This window comes from Marmota flaviventris, chromosome 3, assembly GCF_047511675.1.
Source record: "Marmota flaviventris isolate mMarFla1 chromosome 3, mMarFla1.hap1, whole genome shotgun sequence".
NCBI classification, from domain to species: Eukaryota; Metazoa; Chordata; class Mammalia; order Rodentia; family Sciuridae; genus Marmota; species Marmota flaviventris.
Genome location: NC_092500.1, coordinates 142,083,037 through 142,103,265, shown reverse-complemented (window position 1 = coordinate 142,103,265; position 20,229 = coordinate 142,083,037). Strand labels below are relative to the sequence as shown.

At 37.5% G+C, this 20,229-nt stretch overlaps 1 protein-coding gene across 1 annotated transcript in view; it reads right to left on the bottom strand.

Annotated features, from left to right (window-relative positions):
* Positions 1-538: 538 nt before the first annotated feature.
* Mtnr1a (melatonin receptor 1A) overlaps positions 539-20,229 on the bottom strand; it is a 34,782-nt gene continuing 15,091 nt past the window's right edge. Inside the window, exon 2 of the mRNA XM_027927231.2 lies at positions 539-4,315. Within this exon, the coding sequence (XP_027783032.1) occupies positions 3,447-4,315 (869 nt within the window). The 3' untranslated portion in view covers positions 539-3,446. The remainder of the gene's footprint in view (positions 4,316-20,229) is intronic.

The window sequence follows — 20,229 nt, the reverse complement described above, 5'->3', positions numbered from 1 at the left end:
TACTACTGAATGCAGCAAAAACTAGGTTCTACTTAGGGTTCTCATGTATCAAAGTCAGATGGTCATTTATACGTCTGTGTTCTCAATAAGATGTTGTTGTCTTTAAATCTTAGGAAGAGAAAAGAGGTTTCCAAAGGATATGACTTCATACAGTTGGAAGCTGGTTATTCCTCCAGGAAAGGTAGTTTATGAAAAATAAAGGTGTCCAATATTTCCTAAATTTTTAACGAACTCAGGAGCTCATGGTTCAGTCTCTTCTCTTCTGCTAACTCTAGTAGATCATTAACAGGACAATTTTTAATGAATCTCATCTTCGTGGTCTGTAAAATGAGAGAAATAGCTTGAACCTACCCTTTAAGTTCCCTTTAATGATTTTATGACAAAGGTCAAGATAATAGGCTGTCTTTCCCCCAATTAAATTCTAAAAATGAAAGGAGTCCATCCTGTGCATGTGTACTGAGCAAGAAATAATGCTTTCTGGGGGAAAAAAAAAGAAGAGAAACACATTTGTTAAATAGTGCAATAAGTCTGTATTTGGAATAGAACATAGGTTGTTGGTTGCATATATCAAGGTGGGGCAAACAAAGTTCAGTTGAACTCAGTTCCCTTCCATGATGAACATGAATATATGAATATGTATGATATAGATGCATGATAGATGAACACATGTGAATAACTGAGTCATTGAAACTCTGCTGAGAAAAATGCCAAAACCAGAAAAATAAGCTTATTTTCCATAAACGGGTACACATCTTAAGTAATTATCAAACCACTTTTCATTCTTAACCAAAGTTTAATTCCCCCAAATAACATAAAAATTGGACATCTTGAAAATCGTAAGAAATCATACTCACCTTCATATATACACATGCACATGTATACCTACATAATTTATCAAAACAATATATACAAGTAAAATCCCCATTGAAGTTCATCCTTGGCAGTAACAAGGTACATACATGGTAAAAAGAAGTAAAATAATACAAGTATATTCTATCATGGCTTTATTTTCAAAAATATAAAATTAAACTGTCTTTTGGAAAAACAGACTTCCTACAGTTTTATACACATTTATACCCAGGCTGCAAGAAAATAGTGACAAGCAGAAAATAATGTCAGGACTGAGGTTAACATCTTATATTTAACTACTTTGAATTGTGTAAACATTGTCTATGCAAACATTTATTCTGTAGCTCAGTAGTCACAGAGTTAATGAAGGAATTATAGCTCTCTAGGCAGAAATTCTATCAGCTCTTTTACTGGGTAAACCAAATAGCCAAACTGATTCTTACTCCCACATCCCAAGCATGGAGGCTTATTTAGTATTTATTAGGATGGCGCTCAGTGAATCATCACTTGCCCCTTTGCACACCAAAATTCAAGAGTTCTCCAAAGTGTTGAACATCATAGAAACTGAAAATAACATTCATTTTATTTTATTCCAAACTGGATATGTTTGCATCGCACACTGCAAAGTAACAGTTCTGCTAGCCATTAGAGAACCAGGCTACCTCAAGAAAAGAAAGGCCCAGTGTCTAATCTCTAGATGAAATAGCAATCAACTGGGTTTTCAATGGGCATATGAATCATAAACCTGTAATCAGAATGAAGAAATGTGTCCTCATCATAAAGGAATACAGCATAGTCTTATTACTACTAATATAACACACACCTAAATCATCTTTTGACTTTTCAGAGCCATCGAAGCTGTTCTTATTTCCTCAGAGCTAACCAGCCTGTGCACACGGTATACATGCCAACACACGTGCACAATCATACACAGGCACTTTCTCCCCATGGTAAACTCTATAATATACAAAAAATTCCTAAGTGGTTATTTCTATTAACTTAAAATGTCTGCTTCAGAGATAGAAAATAGAATAACATATGATTAAGGTTTGTGCTTCTAAAATCATTCTGTTTCTATATTCATGTGTGATTGCTTTTCCATACCTAAATTCAATTTTTTCCTCAGCACTATGAAGCAAGGTGATTGCACAATGACTCCATTATCCTTCTGGTGACAGATAAGCATAAGCTGAACCCAATTAGGGCATGTCCCAACATTTTAGAAATTTGATGGCCAGAGCATTCTCCTGGTACTAGCTTAGTTTGTCATTAAATTTTTACCCCACTTGTTATTGTTACATTATGGATATACTAAAACTTTGGTTAAATATCTGTCCCTTTTGGCCTTTTCCTATATTTTACAAATTTAGTTTATGTTCACTCTTTGGTCTTCTAAAAGAGCTTCAGTAAAATAAGTACTCATCATTAACATAAATATTGAACAGCACTAAAATAACTTTGTTATTCTCTAAATTTTTACCCGTACACAGTCATAGGAGATTTCCCAAAACCTGTAATCAATATTGCAAAGCTGGTTTTACATTGAATTGTACATGATTTTTTTTCCCAAATGAAGATGATTTATTTTCAAGCATAAAGAAAAGCATAGAGAAAAGTAGAGGGGACTGGTGGCACAAGCCTGTCATCCCTGCTACCCAAGAGACTGAGGCAAGAGGAACGCAAGTTCATGGCCAGCCTCAGTAACTTAGCCAGACCCTGTATGTTATTTTTAAAATACAAATGGCTAGGTGGGGGTGGCTCAGTATGGTGGTGGTAAATGGTTGTTGCCACTGCCACTCAGTCATTCTGTAATGAGTCACTCCTCTCACTTCTCCTTTTTGTTCCATTTACTCACTTATAAATCAAATGTTCTTTTCATTTCCCCATTAGAAATATTTTAACAAGTGAGGGGGAAAGTAATTATACTCATCCCTCAAAATCCTTGAGCCCCCAAGAATATAAAAATTTGTAGACCCTTATATAAAATGATACAGTATTTGCATATGACCTATACATATCTTCACATTTACAGTGTTTTGAATCACCTGCAGATTACTTATAAAATCCATAGCAAGGTAAATGCTATGAAAATGGCTATTATACTACATTCTTCAGGGAGGAAAAAGAATAAAAGTACATACAAAAGTACATACAAATAAAAATAAAAGTACATACAAAAGTTCAGTACAGATGCAATGTTTTTCTAAATATTTTCAATTCATGGTTGACTGAATCCAAGGATGAAGAACCCACGGAAAATGACGGATAACTGTACTGCATTTGTGAAACCTATTTACGGTAAAATAAATGTTTTAACAGTATTTCTTCCCTTAAATTCATCCAGTATTTTACTTTAACCCCCTACTCCTGAAACATACTCTTCAATTAACATGATTCTCTGTATGTTCTGGATTTCTCTTGATAAGCAGAATTAGACACTTTGCTCCAGGGCACACTAGCTCAGAAACTTCGGGTAACCTCTTAAGAGCTTCCTTTTCTCAACTACTGTTTTCAAGACATCCATCCAGAGCAAAGCAGACATGAAAAGGAGTATGGTCTGAGCAGTATGGACATCATGCCAGAAATGTTTTGCTTTTCTAAACAGAGTCCACTTGAATTAAATTCTTGTTGGCTATTAATGGAGAGGGTTTACATTTAATCTTATCTGCTACATCATTCGAGCTATCTACAAAGAACATCTTGGCTGTACACAGTGAAACTATAATTCTTCTGTATTCCTTTCTGAAATTTTGGTTCAGTAGTCCATATATAATTGCATTGAGGCAGCTGTTGAAATATGCCATGTAGTAACTAGCCACAAACAGCCACTCGGGTATCCTGGGCACCATGCTGGCAGGGTCTGTGGCCACAACAAGACCAATGAAGTTGAGAGGAGCCCAGCAAATTGCAAAAAGTACGAAAACCACAAACATGGTGACAAAGTTCCGGAAGTCCTGTGGTTTCAGTTTGGGTTTGTTGTCAGATTTCACCCTCCGTCTGACCTGAAGAACCAGGATCCATATTCTTAGGTAACAGAAGATGACGATGACCATCGGAACTATGAAGTGGAAAACCACCACAGCTATAGTGTAGGCTGAACTGACAGACTGTGAAAACGTACAGGAATAGATCCTTGGGTCATACTGGAGTGTTTCCGTTCTCAAGTTGGGCACAATTGCCACTAGTGTCAGCATCCATATCAGGAACACGTAGCAGAGGGAATTCTTGTTACTGTACAGCTTGTCGTACTTGAGACTGTGGCAGATGTAGCAGTAGCGATTAATGGCGATCCCAGTGATATTGAATATGGAGCCAATGACACTCAAGCCCATCAGGAAACCACTAATTTGACAGTGCAGAGATCCCAGGTTCCAGCCATTGTTAAATATCGATGTCAGCACCAAGGGGTATGGATAAATGGCTACCACCAGGTCTGCAACTGCTAGGCTCACCACAAATATATTTCCTAAAAGAGAGAGATTTATAAAATATAAGTCAATACCAGTATTGCAGGAGTTGTAGTTTCTTCTTTTCATAATTAAAGAGCAGGTTAATATTTCCACAACTTGGTTGATCTGACATCATAGCTACTGTCCACACTATAAATGAAGTAGAGGCCATTTTCACCAGGAAGTAAGCCTGTTGTCACTCCTGTAAAATCAAGTCCCGTCTTCATAACTTTCCATGTTACCACAACAAGGTATATTCTATATCCCAGACTGTTGTCTTTAAAACTAGTTCCTCTTTTTTTAAAAAAAAGTCCCAAGTTTATTATATCTGTATTGCTTCTTTTGCTTTGGAACCATCTATATTAACTGAGAAATCTCATATTTTGTTATTCTCAAGTCAGCCGTGATTTCTTTAAATTCCAGGTCTTCTATCCTCTTTAGTTCTTCAACAGTTCTCAAATGAACTGCTAGCTTCTGTTGTTGAGAGCAATGGATCTTTGTCCACAGCACAACAAATTAAGGCAGAAAGGACTCTGTCACCTGTCTGGAGTAGAACACCAGCCTCATGCCTACCAGCTATGTAACTGGGACAAATTACTTCACCTTGCCAAGCTTCAGCTTCCTCTCTGAGAGAGGGGATAACGATAGCATCTTCTGCATAACACTGTAGAAAGCATTAAATGAGGCAAAAAATCTCTGTCAAGTAAAATGGTGTTCATATTCTACAACTCGCTCTTCTTAAATCAAAAGAAAAGGCAAAATTTCTCTTTTATAAAGCACTTAAGGTACAAGAATTAAACTCTAAATATTCTAGATAAGTTATAATTTTCTATATCAGAGTAATAATTAAACACATTTTTAATGCAGAAAAATAACTCAAATTTCATAAGATGTTCTACAAAGTATGTTCTTTTCTTTTGTGGCATTTTTTTTTTCTTTTTCTTTTTGTAGTGCTAGTAATCGAACCCAGGGCCTCAATGTATGCTAAGCAAATGCTCCACCACTGAGCTACCCAGACCCACTTCTGTGACTTTTGGTTTTAATCTTTGTTTCTTACTATTCCTTCTGCCTCAAATGACTCTGCTCCATCTTTTAAAATGCCACCCATTTTTCTATGTCCATCCTAAATGGAGAAGACCAAAGGCCTTTGCTTATTTGACCAATCAGAAGTAAGCATTTCCTTCTTGAAAGGCTCCTAAGTCACTTTATACCACTTTTAGTGTGGATTAAATTGTAATAAATTCTGTTCAATAAAAATTTATTAAATGCATACACTAGATGCTGGGGAAACAGGAATGAAGAGACAGGAAAACTCAGAAAAACAAAAGCACATAGTCAGAAGCACCAGAGTATGTAACAGTAAGAGGAAATGAGGAGGTTGTTAGACAGGGATGAGAAGGGGCATTCTAGAACCTTCTACAGATGCAAATATTTAGATGTCTATTTGTAAACTTTGCTTTCCTACACTCCTCGACTGTAGCCCCTTAGGTTACATCCGTCTTCCTCATTTTTATGTCTTACTCTCTAGTACAATGACTTTTGCTCACGTTTGATGATGTAATTAATTTGTCACTTCCCAACATTTGAAATAAAATAGTCTCTGTACTTTATGTTTCTAATTCACTAATTTTATTCCCCCAAGAAATTGTTACCAAAAAAAATGAAGTAAAACAGCAGTCATGAAATGATACAAGAAAAGCAAAGCTTGCATCATTTATGAATTTCAGATAAACTGTTATAAAGCAAATTACTTAAAAAATGGTTATATTGGGGCTGAGGATATAGTTCAGTTGGTAGACTGCTTGCCTTGCATGTATAAGGCCCTGGGTTTGATCCCCAGCGCGTGCGCGCGTGTGTGCGCGCACAAACACACATACACACACACACACAAATTGGTTTTACAGTTCAAGTTAAAGGTGATGGAAAACTAATTTTTCCCACAAATACATTTCAATTACCAATGTAATATTTAAATTCCAAAGTCAGTATATGTTAATGAATTTTAACTGAAACTATTTAACACTTGAAAAATACGAACAATATGTGAAATTCAACTACAAATTAAAATGTCATCAAAACAATACCCTAGAATGTCACAATGACAAACTCGCTTAATACAGATTTATTTTTAAGGAACTTAAAATCATCTTTTATGGCTTTCATTCTGTGCTCCATTTATTTTATAGCAATTATGCTTCATTACTGTTCAAGTAATTATATTAATTAAATTGTTGGTTTAATTTTCTTTGAATTAATTTCATCTTACAAATGTTTGGAGAAAAAACTTAAGTTACAAACTGTATGGAGATGTAGATATCAGGTAGCTTAGCTTGAAAATTTATCACATCTGCTCATTTTGTAAGGTGTGAGTGTTGGGCGGGGAGGATGGAAAAGGAACTTTTTTCATTTAACTCATTCATTCTTGCAATTAAATCAATCATAATTACTCACAACAGAAGGTCATGTATTCTATTCTCAGTTCTGTGCTACTCCAGAAATTAGCAATCTACCCATTTTTACAGATATCAAAGACTTTATACACCAACATAGTAATGAATTCTGAAGTTTAATATCTGTCGATGGTTAAAAATTTCTTTTTCGTTGTCCTCACTGTGGAGGAATTCTGGAATTATCCAGTTGTTATGGTGTAGATGTAGTAGCCCCTGAAAGTTCACATGTGAGAAAATGCAAGAAGGTTTGGAGGAGAAATGATTGGATTATAGCCTTAGCCTGATCAGTGAATTAATCCCTGATAGGATTAACTGAAGTGGTGAGGGTGGTTGGGGAGATGGGAACTGGGGCGTGGCTTTGGGGTATATGTTTCTATCTGGTTTGTGGAGTCTCTCTCTTTGCCTTCTGATCTCATGTGAGCTGCTTCCTTCTGTCACACACTCCACCATGATTCAGCCTCACCTCAAGCCCCAAGGAATGGAGCTGGCCTTCTATGAACTAAAACCTGTGAGCCCTCAAATAAACTCCTCCTCCCCTATAGCTGTACTGGTCAGATTCTGTAGTCAGAGCAGCGAAATAGCTGACTAAAACACCAGTCAAAATTGAAAGGTATATACTGCCGCAGTCTGGCTGGGCACAAATCACGAGCCACTGAAGCAGGAACAAACTTTATTTTTAAACTGCAGGAAAACACTTCACACAGCTCCCGGGGAATCCTCCCAAAACGCGCCACGAGGCTTGTCCAGGAACCCCCAGCCGGAAATATCTCTCCCGGAAATCCCTCCTCCTGCACTTCCCCAACCAATGGGAACTCTCGGGGAATCCCCAGAAATCCCCACGAGAACTCCAAAATAGTGCGAGAACTCAAAAGTTGCGGCAGAGGCGGATAGTAATGCCTCGCCTGTCAATCAATACTGTTGGCAAAATGCCAGGGGCCATACAGACTCAGCCGTGGCTCTCAGCAATATACTACTAGTGACCATCTTGTACATTCCTACTTAGAGACAAGAAAAGCAGAAATACTGAGTTACATTAGATGAAGTCACAAAACTAGTGAGAGCTGAGGGTACAACATTGCTTCTTTGTTAGTTTTGCTGAGTGCATTTCCCTAAAGAAGTTCCTGTGCTCCTACAGAGATCCAAGGATTACGGCCTCTACAGGCATCATTCTTTAAAAGCTAGATCTAGAAAATTACAGAGATGATGGGGGGAAGAGAAACCACTTCGAGGTCACTTTACTAGGAACAGGAAAAAACACAGCCTCACAATGATTAAATGCACAAACTATAAAAATGCAGAGTAGTATTTTTATAATAAATAAAATTTTAAATTAGAAACAAAATATAGCCCAGATATGCAGAAATGAAGAGACAACTACAGAGCTGCCTTGTCTAAATGCCTCCCACAGAACTAGTCCTGTGACTTCCCTCTGAATGGTCCCACTGGCAGTGCTCTCTACTTGTGACAATGACTTCTTCACCTTCTCCTATCTCCCCACAGCCCATGTCATCAAATTCACCAGGGCAGTGCCTGTCCTAGACGTCACCCTGCTGCCACCACCACCTTAAACAGTATCTGGCACTGAGTTACATATAGTGAGTTCATTTTGTGTTGACATAGCAAGGCTAAAAAGACACTTCCTTGTATAGCTCCAGGTTGGTATTCCCCACAAGAGACAATTTGCCACAAGATTTTATTAAAAAGTGAAAATGAAGTGGTCGCCATATTCTCTTTACACTCATAAGTTTTTCATAAAGCATGAGGTGCCACAGCAGCTCTGGCACTTGAGTCTCATCTACTGGCCTCTGGTGATGGTTGAGGGGCAGTGGCATGTCCATAGCTTCTCCAGATCCTGCTGAACTCCACTTGGAGAAACTGGGAGACTGACCCACTGAGGTGAGTTCAGTTCATCTTCTTGGGTTCCAGCCATTCCTCCAAAGTTCTGGTTCCCTGTGACCCCTCTTGACATCTATCTTGCCATCTCAGCTGCCTTGTCTGTGGACTTTAGGCTCCAAAACCATAATTAGAAGCAATAGCCCTAATAAATTACTTTATCAATTCCCACAAAATCTGAAGATTTTGCTTCTTGAATTGACTAAATCTTGATTGATGCAGAATTTGGAGGTGGAAGTGAACTAAAAGAACCTTAAAGATGATTAAACTGTATTGGTTCTGAGTTCTATGACAGGACCAGACTGAAAGTATTAAAAACCCTATTTCCAGTAGCAAAAGAGGACATTGGTAGTTCATGACATTCAGTAGCAATAGTTACATAAATTGTCACCTGTATCATCTTCTAAGGTAAAGAAAAAGTTGCTGTATTGCCCTGTTACCTGCTCAAGAAAAATAGAAAAAAACTACATATACCCCCTTTTGACATACTACATAAACCCATGTACTGAGTAACCCCGAACCTGACAGGTTTTAGTGGAGCAAGAAAAAGCTATGAAAGGCTACTCTGCCACTTGATCCATCATATCCAATAGCTCTAGTCTAAAGGTACCCCCACAAATTCCTATCTTGAAATTTAATCACCAATATGATAGTATTGAGGTGAGGCTTTGAGGAAGTGATTAAGTCATGAGGATGGGCCTTATAAAACAGGTATGGAGGGGTGTTCATCCATTCTACCCCTTCCACCATAGAAGGATGCAGCATATGTCCCCTCTAAAGGATGCATCGAGAAGGCATCTTATTGGAAGAAGAGAAGAGTCCTCGACAGACACCAATTTGCCTGCCAGTTTTTTGATCTTGTACTTCCTGGTCTCCAGATCTATGAAAAATAAATGTTAATTATTTATAATTATCCAGTCTAAGGTGTTTTGTTGAAGCAGCATGAGTTAACTAAGATACCGATAGTACTTGAATTATTTTCGGTAGATCATGAGACTGTAGGGAGGCTTCAGCAGGCACATATAAGTGATTTATGACACAGACTCAGGATTTTCTTCAAAATCCTGAATCAATACATACTGTCCTCTGCAGATAAGTATGCGCTTTTGAGACAGAGTTGACTTGCTACTCAGTAGAGTCTTAACACTTGACCATGAAAAACTAAGTGACCATGTGATTTGAAAGGTCCCTTTTTGACAGGTGTTTTCTGACCCACCACATCATAAGATTCTACATGCACAGCATCAAACAGAAGTAGTATGTATTTATGGTTCAAGCAGGTCCCGGAAGGCAAAGTAGGTTACACAGATACCCATGTCCCATATTCCTGCCACAAAACCCCCTTCTCTCAGTGTGTACCTATGGCTTCATGGGGATTTCCCTTTGACCAGTTAAATAAGAAATAAAGAATTTCTGGCCTAGTTTACAAATAGTTCTTCATTATATACTGGCACTCCTGAAACTGAATGGTTGTAGCACTGCAGACCAAATCCAGAGTTGCTTTCAAGGACAAGAGTGAAGGAAAACACTCCTAGTAAACAGAACTTTGAGTGGTGCTTCAAATTGAATTTCAGACTGGTCATTCATTCTTACTGGAGGGAGATATGGCCACAGACTACATTGATTCATAATGGCTAGTGGTACAGCTATATGGTCAAGAACTTGGAAGAAAGGGGATTAGAAAATCAGTGGCAAAGAGATTTTGAAACCTCTCAGCATGGTCATTTAGTATGAAGATGTTTGTATCCCGTATGAATGTTCAACAGAGGGGAGCTCAATGATGCAACTTGTGGACATCAGTTAATCCTTAGCCATGACTGTCCTTGACCAATGGGCTCAAAATTATTACAGAAGCAAGAATGGAAGTTATTCATGGGCTCAGCAACATAGTTAGTAAAGATCAATACATGAATATTGATCTGGCAATAGCCACTATTGTATTGATGAATGTTCAACCAACATTGGAGAGCAACATTAATATGGTTCCATTTCCTAGAAAAATCAGTCAATCACTTGTAGTAGACTGACATAAGACCACTCCCATCATCAAAAGGGGGAGCACACTGTTCTGACTGGAACAGAAGCTCACTCTGGACATGAAGTTGCCTTTCTTACCCTTTAATACCTTTAATTCTTCTACCAACCTAACATCCATGTACTTAAAGGGTCCTTTGTTCACCATGATGGTATTCCTCCCAGTATTCCTTCTGACTAAGAAATTAACTTTAAAACAAATGGAGTATAACAATGGGGTTGTGCTTCTGGAAGTCATAAGACTTTCCATGTTTTCCATCTTAGAACAGCTGACTGATAAATTAGTGGAGTGGTTTTAAAGATTCTGTTTCACCACCACTGGGTTAGAGTCTAGGGTACCACACCCCAGGATATGGTATGTGCCTTTAAAAAGTGACTAACATAGAGTGTTGCTTATCCCATAGTCAGGATTCACGAATCAGAAAATCAAGGCTGGAAATGGATTTTCCTTTTACAAGTACACTAGCAAAAGGCTCCCAGTCCCCTGGCCCTGAAACTAGGGGGTTTTGTTTGGTTGGTTGGTTGGTTGGTTGGTTTGTGTTTAGTTTTTTTTGTTTGTTTGTTTTTGTTTTTTGTTTTGTTTTTTTTTTTTTTTTTTTTGGTCTAAAGGAGGAAATGCTTCCATCAGGAGACATACCAATGATTTCATTAAGCTGGAAGTCAGGACTGCCACCCGGCTACTTTGGGCTCCTCACGTAATTAATTAATTTAAAAAGAAAGGAATTACTATCCTGACCAGGGTGATTAGTCTGGATTATCAAGAGTAAATCAGGTTGTTATTATACAATAAGAGCAAGGAATTATGTCTTGAATGCAAGAAATCCCTATAATGTCTTATTACTCCCATGCCCTGTGATTAAAGTCAATAGAAAACTGAAATAACCCAATTATAGGCAGGTATATGAATATGCCAGAGCTTTATGAATAAAGGTTTTAGCTACTTGAACAGGCAAGAAACCACAATGAGTGGAAGGCAGAGGGAATGGGGGATGGAAAAGGTAATTATAAATACCCATTATGACCATGTGACCAGCTGCAGAGATGAAGATTAAAATAATATCGACATTTCTCCTTTTCCATGATTAAATAAATGGTGAATCTTTTCTCCTCCTTTTCTCCTCCACTATTCTTTCCATCTAATATGATTAGAAGTGAACCATATATTTCAGTATTTAGACTACAGTATATAAAATGTGGAATGTGACTCAGCAAGACAAATAATGAAAATCATGTAAAGGTGGACAAAAAGACTATATTGTCTTTTTGAGAAAAGGGTTAATGTATTTTCACTTTTATGTTAATAAAATAACATTGCATTATGTTATATAAAAACATAACTTTGATGTTTTCTTTACTTGGATATATGTCAAGATGTCAAGGGGTGAACTGCATTGGATTTGTACTGTGTTAACTTGCTAAAATTGATCCCCAGAATTCACTTTCTTGCACAGAGATGGACTAGCATCATCCACAAAAGAATTTTGCATAAGATTCAGGAGGTGGAAATGTCCAGAGAATTCAAGAAAGGAACTAGATATTACAGCAGCTCGTCATTAACTAGTAAAAGTCTTAGGCAAATGCTTTAAAAATGACCTATTGTTGAGCTAAACTATAGAACCAACCTAGATGCCCTTCAACAGATGAATGAATAAAGAAACTGTGGTATATATACACAATGGAATATTATTCAGCCTTAAGAAGAATGAAATTATGGCATTTGCCAGTAAATGGATGGAACTGGAGAATATTATGCTAAGTGAAATAAGCCAATCCCAAAGAACCAAAGACCAAATGTTTTCTCTGATATGTGGATGCTAATTCACAATAAGGGCTGGGGGAGAAGAGAGGTATTTTGGACTAGATGAAGGGGAGTGAAGGGAGGGGAGGGGAAAGAGAGGTAGGAGTGATAGTAGCATTACCCATGTTCATACACAACTATATGACCTGTGCTCTATATCATGTAAAACCAGATGAATGAGAAGTTATACTCCATTTATGTTTGATGTGTCAAAATACATTCTGTCATGTGTAACTAGTTTAAAACAAATAAAAAATATATAATCAATCAATAAATAAAAGATGGGCCATGTTACTCTGAATCACTTTGTTTTTATGTGAATTATTAAGAAATTTGTCACCCTGACATAGCAAAGTTTGGGCCTTGAATTTAAGGTTTTCATCAACGTTGTTTCTATGGCACTAGGCATCTTGTTCTAATTTGATAAAATAATTGAAACTCTGCAATGATGAAACCTAAGGATGATTAATTTCCTTCTGTGTGCTCTCTTCAACATACTGACTACAGGAACCCATTACTAAATATGCTTGGTCTTTAGCCTGCTTCAGCATAACCTCTTTGCTCCATAGGCCTGCAGTAGATGCTGCTAGTGCCTGTCCTAGGTCCCCTTTTCCAAGCTGAGGCACTTATCCACAAGGTTTCTGAGTGCTGGGTGCTTCCATTTGGCTTCTACACCCTTCTCCAGAGATTGCCCTTGGTGACCAATCCAATGGCTAACTCTGGAATACAGAAGGCCAGTTACCTTGCCTCAAGTAATGGCAATTTTTCAGATGGATTTATGTCCAGAGACCCCAACTTTTGGATAAAGCCAAGTCTAGGTTTTATCTTAAGTTCCATTCTTGTTTGTCTTTTCATCTCTGCCCTACTTTGCTTTCCTCACTGCTTATAAGCTCCTCTTGAGAGTAGACCTCAACAGCCTGAGAGCCAAGTCTGTCTCAGGTTCTGTTTCTAGAAATTTTAACATAGATCTTGTTGGACATGGTGGAGCATGCCTGTAATCTTAGGTACTCAGGAAGCTGAAGTAGGAGGATCCCAAGTTTGAAGCCAGCCTGGGCAACTGAGCAAAATCCTTTTTCAAAATAAAATGTTTTTAAAAGGTGGTGGGGGGCAGGTTCTGGGAAAGTACCTCAGTGGTTCTGCACTTGCCTAGCATTTACAAGACCCTTGGTTCTATTCCAATACCACAAGGAAAAAAAAAAAAAAGGAGAGACCTTCAACTCTGTGATGAAATCAGGTGGTTTTCTAAGGAGATCATGGGCTGGGCTTCCTGGTAGAAAAGGAGGAACTAGTTACTATGATACCTAACAGAAACAAAGCTTACTGAGAAGATACCAGTTCTAAAGGTTTCCCAGCAATGCTCTTCAATCTCTTTATCCTCACTGTGTGTGGATATATTTCCAATCAAAGCAACACAAAACCACACACATTTGCATAAGAGTCTGTCTCCCTCCAAAGGGCTCAGATCCTGGGGTGTAGGTCTGAATATTTACATTATCATTGTGAGCACAGAACTTGGCAGATGGTAGGTGCTCAAGAACAGTCTGCTGGATGAATTAACTCTCCTAAGTCTCAAAGAGTCACCCATGCAGAAGCAGAAATTAGTTGCAATTTTGAAGACTGAACCCAGGGTCTCACATATGATAGGTTAAACATTCTGTAACTGAGCTATACCCACTGACTGGCTGCTCTTTTGCTCTCATCTACCAGGATGTTGGTTTTCTCAATAAGTCCTATTCATTCCTTCATTCACTTATCCTGTACTTTATGTAGAAAGCAAGAGTAGTGACCCACTAAATTATTGTTTATAAGAATTAAACAAACAAATAAAAAAACAACTACTTGAACTCATCAAAGTGATAAAGACCAGTTTTATTTGGGGAAAAAAATGTACCTCAAACACTCTTGGAACCATGTTTCATTAGTTTTACATAGCAAATCCATGGATTCAGAGCTAAGAAGTCTGGTATAATAAAGAATCCATTTATAGAGACACCCCCCCTGAGCTCAGGTCCAGCCTTGATCTGACTGCGCTCACCTGCATGAGACCCTGGTACAGGGTAGACTTGGGTCCATCCCGCCACCAACAGACACCCAACAGAGCTCAGGCACCAGCACAGGACCGTATTCACCAACCTGTGTGGGACCCAAGCCCAGGATAGGTCCAAGTCTGCCACCCCACCCACCTGGGAGCCCAGGCCTAACCCTATTCCATCTTGGGACACTGCAGATATTGCCATAGCCTTCCCCATGCAGTAGCCACTACCTTTTGACAACAGACAGGGCCTAGAAGCAGCTGCATCTCGGAGCAGGCATTCCAAAGACAGTGTAAGGCCCAACCTTTCAGCCCCATCTCAAAAGACGTTGCATTCATCTTGGGGCACCTCCACTGCTATCTCAAGATACCTCCACTATTGCTGCCACCACCTTTAGTTGCAGTAGCATACATCAAGGGACACCTGCAGGGTCTGGAAGCCCAACATCAAGGTGAAGTACAGATAATTTTCACGGGTACTACAAGACTAAAGGATAGAAGCTGTAATATCTTGGATCCACTCTGCAAGAAAGGAAGACACATAGACAACATGAAAAAACAAGGGAGTAAAGTGCCCCAAACAAACCAGGATACTACAATAACAGAACCCATGGACAGTGTAGTTGATGAAATGTCAGAGAAGGAGTTCAGAATGTCATAATTAAAATGATCTGTGAATTAAAGAATGACCTAAATGAGCAAATACAGGCAAAAATTGATCATTCCAACAAAGAGATAAGAGAGCAAATACAAGTAGCAAAATATTACTTTAAGAAAGAGAGAATTTACAAAAACAAAACAAAACAAAACCCCCCAAAACCAGAAATCCCTGAAATGAAGAAAACAATAAACCAAATAAAAAACTCAATAGAAAGCATCACCAACAGACTAGATCACTTGGAAGAAAGAATGTCAGATAATGAAGACAAAGTATACAATCTGGAAAATAAAGTTAACCACACAGTGAAGACAGAAACCATGAACAGAACATCTGAGAATTTTGGGACAGCATCAAAAGACCAAATCTAAGAGTTATTGGGATAGAGAAAGGTACAGAGTTTCAAATCAAAGAAAGGCACAATCTCTTCACTGAGATAATATCAGAAAATTTCCCAAGCATTAAGAATGAATTGGAAAACCAATTACAAGAGGCTTACAGGACACCAAATGTACAAAATTACAACAGATCTACACCAAGACACATTATAATGAAAATGCCTAGCATTCAGAATAAGGATAGAATCTTAAAGACCTCAATAGAGAGAAATCAGATCAGCAGATTTTTCAACCCAGACCCTCAAAGCCAGGAGATCCTGGAACAACATATACCAAGCTCTGAAAGAAAATGGATGCCAACCAAGAACCTTATATCCAGCAAAATTAAGCTTTAGATTTGATGATGAAATTAAAACTTTCCAGGATAAGCAAAAGTTAAAAGAATTTACAACTAGAAAGCCTGCACCACAGAACACCCTTGGCAAAATATTCTGTGAAGAAGAAATGAAAAATAATAATGAAAATCAGCACAAGGAGGTATTACACTACGGGAAAAACTAATCAATGGAGAAACCAAGTCAAGTTAAATACCAAAAATGGCTGGGAATACAAATTATGTCTCAATAATATCCCTGAATGTTAATGGCTTAAACTCACCAATCAAAAGACATAGACTGGCAGATTGGATTAAACAAAAAAAGACCCCAAAATATGCTGCCTCCAAGAGACTCATCTCATAGGAAAAGACATCCAGAGATTAAAGGTGAAAGGTTGGGTAGCTTTTATTTTTTAAATCAAAGCACTCACATGAACTGCGGAAGCAAGCAGGGGATTCCATCCTCATGTGAAATAAAGTAGACTTCAAGCTAAAGTTAATCAAAAGGGATAAAGAAGGACACATATACTGCTCAAGGGAACCACACACCAACAGGACGTTACAGTTATAAATATATATAACCCAAACAGCGTAACATCAACATTTATCAACAAGCTCTTCTCAAGTTCAAGAGTCGAATAGACCACAGCACAATAATTTGGGGTGACTTTAGCACACATCTTTCACCACTGGATACATCTTCCAAACAAAAGCTGAACAAATAAACAATAGAACTCAATAATGCAACCAATAACTTAGACTTAACTGACATATATAGAAAATTTCATTCTTCAGCGAGTGAATACACATTCTCAGCAGCACATGGATCCTTCTCTAAAACAGACCATATATTATACCACAAAGCAACTCTTGGCAAACACAAAAATGTAGAGATACTACCCTGCATTCTATCAGATCATAATAAAATTAAACTAGAAATCAATGATAAAATTAAAAATAAAAGCTACTCCAGCAACTGGAGACTAAATAATATGCTACTGAATGAACAATGGGCTGCAAAAGACATCAAAAAAAGAGATTAAAAAATTCTTAGAGGCAAATGAGAACACTGATACAATGTATTGACAAATCTGGGATACTATGCAGGCAGCACTAAGAGGAAAGTTCATTGCATGGAGTTCATTCCTTAAAAGAAGAAAAGGTCAACAAATAAATGACCTAACATCACATCTCAAAGCCCTAGAAAAAGAAGAACAAACCAACACCAAAATTAGTAGAAGCCAGGAAATAATTAAAAATCAGAGCTGAAATCAATGAAATTAAAACAAAAGAAACAATTGAAAAAAATGACAAAAAAAGTTGGTTCTTTGAAAAAATAAAGAACATTGACAAACCCTTGACCATGCTAATGAAGAGAAGGATAGAGAAAACTCAAATTACTAGCATACGTGATGAAAAAGGAAATATCACAACAGACACTACAGAAATATAGAAGATAATTAGAAATTATTTTGAAAATTTGTACTCCAATAAAATAGAAAATATTGAAGGCATTGAAAAATTTCTAGAGTCATATGATTTGCCCAAATTGAATCAGGATGATATACACAATTTAGACAGATGAACTTCAAGCGATGAAATAGAAGATGCCATCAGAAGCCTACCAACCAAGAAAAGCCCAGGGCCAGAAGAATACACAGCTGAGTTCTAAAAGACGTTTAAAGAAGAACTAATACTAATACTCCTCAAATTATTTCATGAAATAGAAAAAGAGGATACACTTCCCATCTCATTCTATGAGGCCAATATCACCCTGATTCCAAAATCAGGCAAAGACACATCAAAGAAAGAAAACTTCAGCCCAATATCTCTAATGAACATAGATGTGAAAATTCTCAATAAAAATCTGGCAAGTAGAATACAAAAACATATCAAAAAGATCGTGCACCAGGATCAAGTGGGATTCATCCCAGGGATGCAAGGTTGGTTCAACATACGGAAATCAATAAATGTAATTTATCACATCAATAGACTCAAAGATAAGAATCATATGATCATCTCAATAGACACAGAAAAAGCATTTAACAAAATATAGCACCCCTTCATGTTCAAAACACTAGAAAAACTAGGGATAACAGGAACATATCTTAACATTGTAAAGGCTATCTATGCTAAGTTCCAGGCCAACATCATTCTAAATGGAGAAAAACTGAAAGCATTCCCTCTAAAAACTGGAAAAAGACAGGGATGCCCTCTTTCACCACTTCTATTAGTTCTTGAAACACTGGCCAGAGCAATTAGTCAGATGAAAGAAATTAAAGGGATATACACAGGAAAAGAAGAACTCAAATTAACACTATTTGCTGATAATATAATTCTCTACCTAGAAGACCCAAAAAATTCCACCAGAAAACTTCTAGAATAAATGAATTCAACAAAGTAGCAGGATATAAAATCAATACCCATAAATCAAGGCATTTCTGTATATCAGTGACAAATCCTCTGAAAGGGAAAGTAGGAAAACTACCCCATTTACAACAATAGCCTCAAAAAAAAACAAAAAACTTGGGAATCAACTTAATGAAAGGGGTGAAAGACCTCTACAATGAAAACAGACTGAAGGTGAAAGATTGGGTAGCTTTTTCTTTAACAGAACATTAAAGAAAGAAATTAAAGAAGACCTTAGAAGATGGAAAGATCTACCTGTTCTTGGATAGGCAGAATTAATATTGTCAAAATGACCATACTACCAAAAACATTATACAGATTTAATGTAATTCCAATCAAAATCCCAATGACATTCCTTATAGAAACAGGAAAAGCAATCATGATATTCATCTGGAAAAATAAGAGACCCAGAATAGCTAAAGCAATCCTTAGCAAGAAGAGTGAAGCAGGTGGCATCAGTACACCAGAACTTAAACTATACTACAAAGCTATAATAACAAAAACAGCATGATATTGATACCAAAATAGACTACTGGATCTGGATGAATGTTCACCTTTACTTTTCCCTCCCAGTACTGGAAATTGAACCCAATGTAGACCAATGGTACAGAATAAAGGACAAAGAGACAAATCCACATAATTACAGTTATCTTATACCTGACAAAAGCATGGAAAATATACATTGGAGAAAAGGTAGCCTCTTCAACAAATGGTGCTGAGAAAACTGGAAATCTATATGCAACAAAATAAAATTAAACCCCTATCTCTTGCCATGCACAAAACTCAAAAAAGTGGATCAAGGACCTAGATATTAAACCAGAGACAAATGAATCTAATAGAAGAAAAAGTAGGCCCAAATCTTCATTATGTCAGATTAGGCCCCAACTTCCTTAATAAGATTCCTATGGCATAAGAAATAAAATCAAGAATCAATAAATGGGATGGATTCAAACTAAAAAGCTTCTTCTCAGCAAAAGAAACAATTAGTGAGGCGAATAGAGAGCCTACAGAATGGGAGCAAATTTTTACCACATGCACATTAGATAGAGCACTAATATTTAGGATATATAAAGAACTCAAAAATTTTAACATCAAAAAAAGCAAATAACCCAATCAATAAATGAGCCAAGGATATGAACAGTTCTCAGAAGATGATATACAATTGATCAACAAATATATGAAAAAATGCTCATTATCTCTAGCAATTAGAGAAATGCAAATCAAAACTATTCTAAGATTTCATCTCACTCCAGTCAGAATGGCAGCTATTAAGAATACAAACAACAATAAGTGTTGGCGAGGATGTGGGGTAAAAGGCACACTCCTACATTGCTGGTAGGACTGCAAATTGGTGCAGCCAATATGGAAAGCAGTATGGAAATTTCTAGAAACACTGGGAATGGAACCACCATTTGATTCAGCTATCCCACTCCTCTCTCCATACCCAAAGGACTTAAAAACAGCATACTACAGGGACACAGCCACATCAATGTTTATAGCAGCACAATTCACAATAGCTAAACTGTGGAGCAACCTAGATGCCCTTCAGTAGATGAATGGATAATGAAAATGTGTTATATATACACAATGAAATACTATTCAGCATTAAAAGAGAATAAAATCATGACATTTGCAGGTAAATGGATGGATTTATAGAATATAATGCTAAGTGAACTTAGTCAATCCCAAAAAACCAAATGCAGAGTGTTTCCTCTGATATAAGGATGCTGATTCATAATGGGGTTGTGCTGAGAGCCACAGCCGAGTCAGAATGGCCCCTGGCATTTTGCCAATAGTATTGGTTGACAGGCGAGGCATTACTATCCACCTTGGCCACTACTTTGGAGTTCTCACGCTACTCTGGAGTTCTCGTGGGGATTCCCGGGGATTCCCGGAGAGTTCCCATTGGTTGGGGAAGTACAGGAGGAGGGATTTCTGGAGGA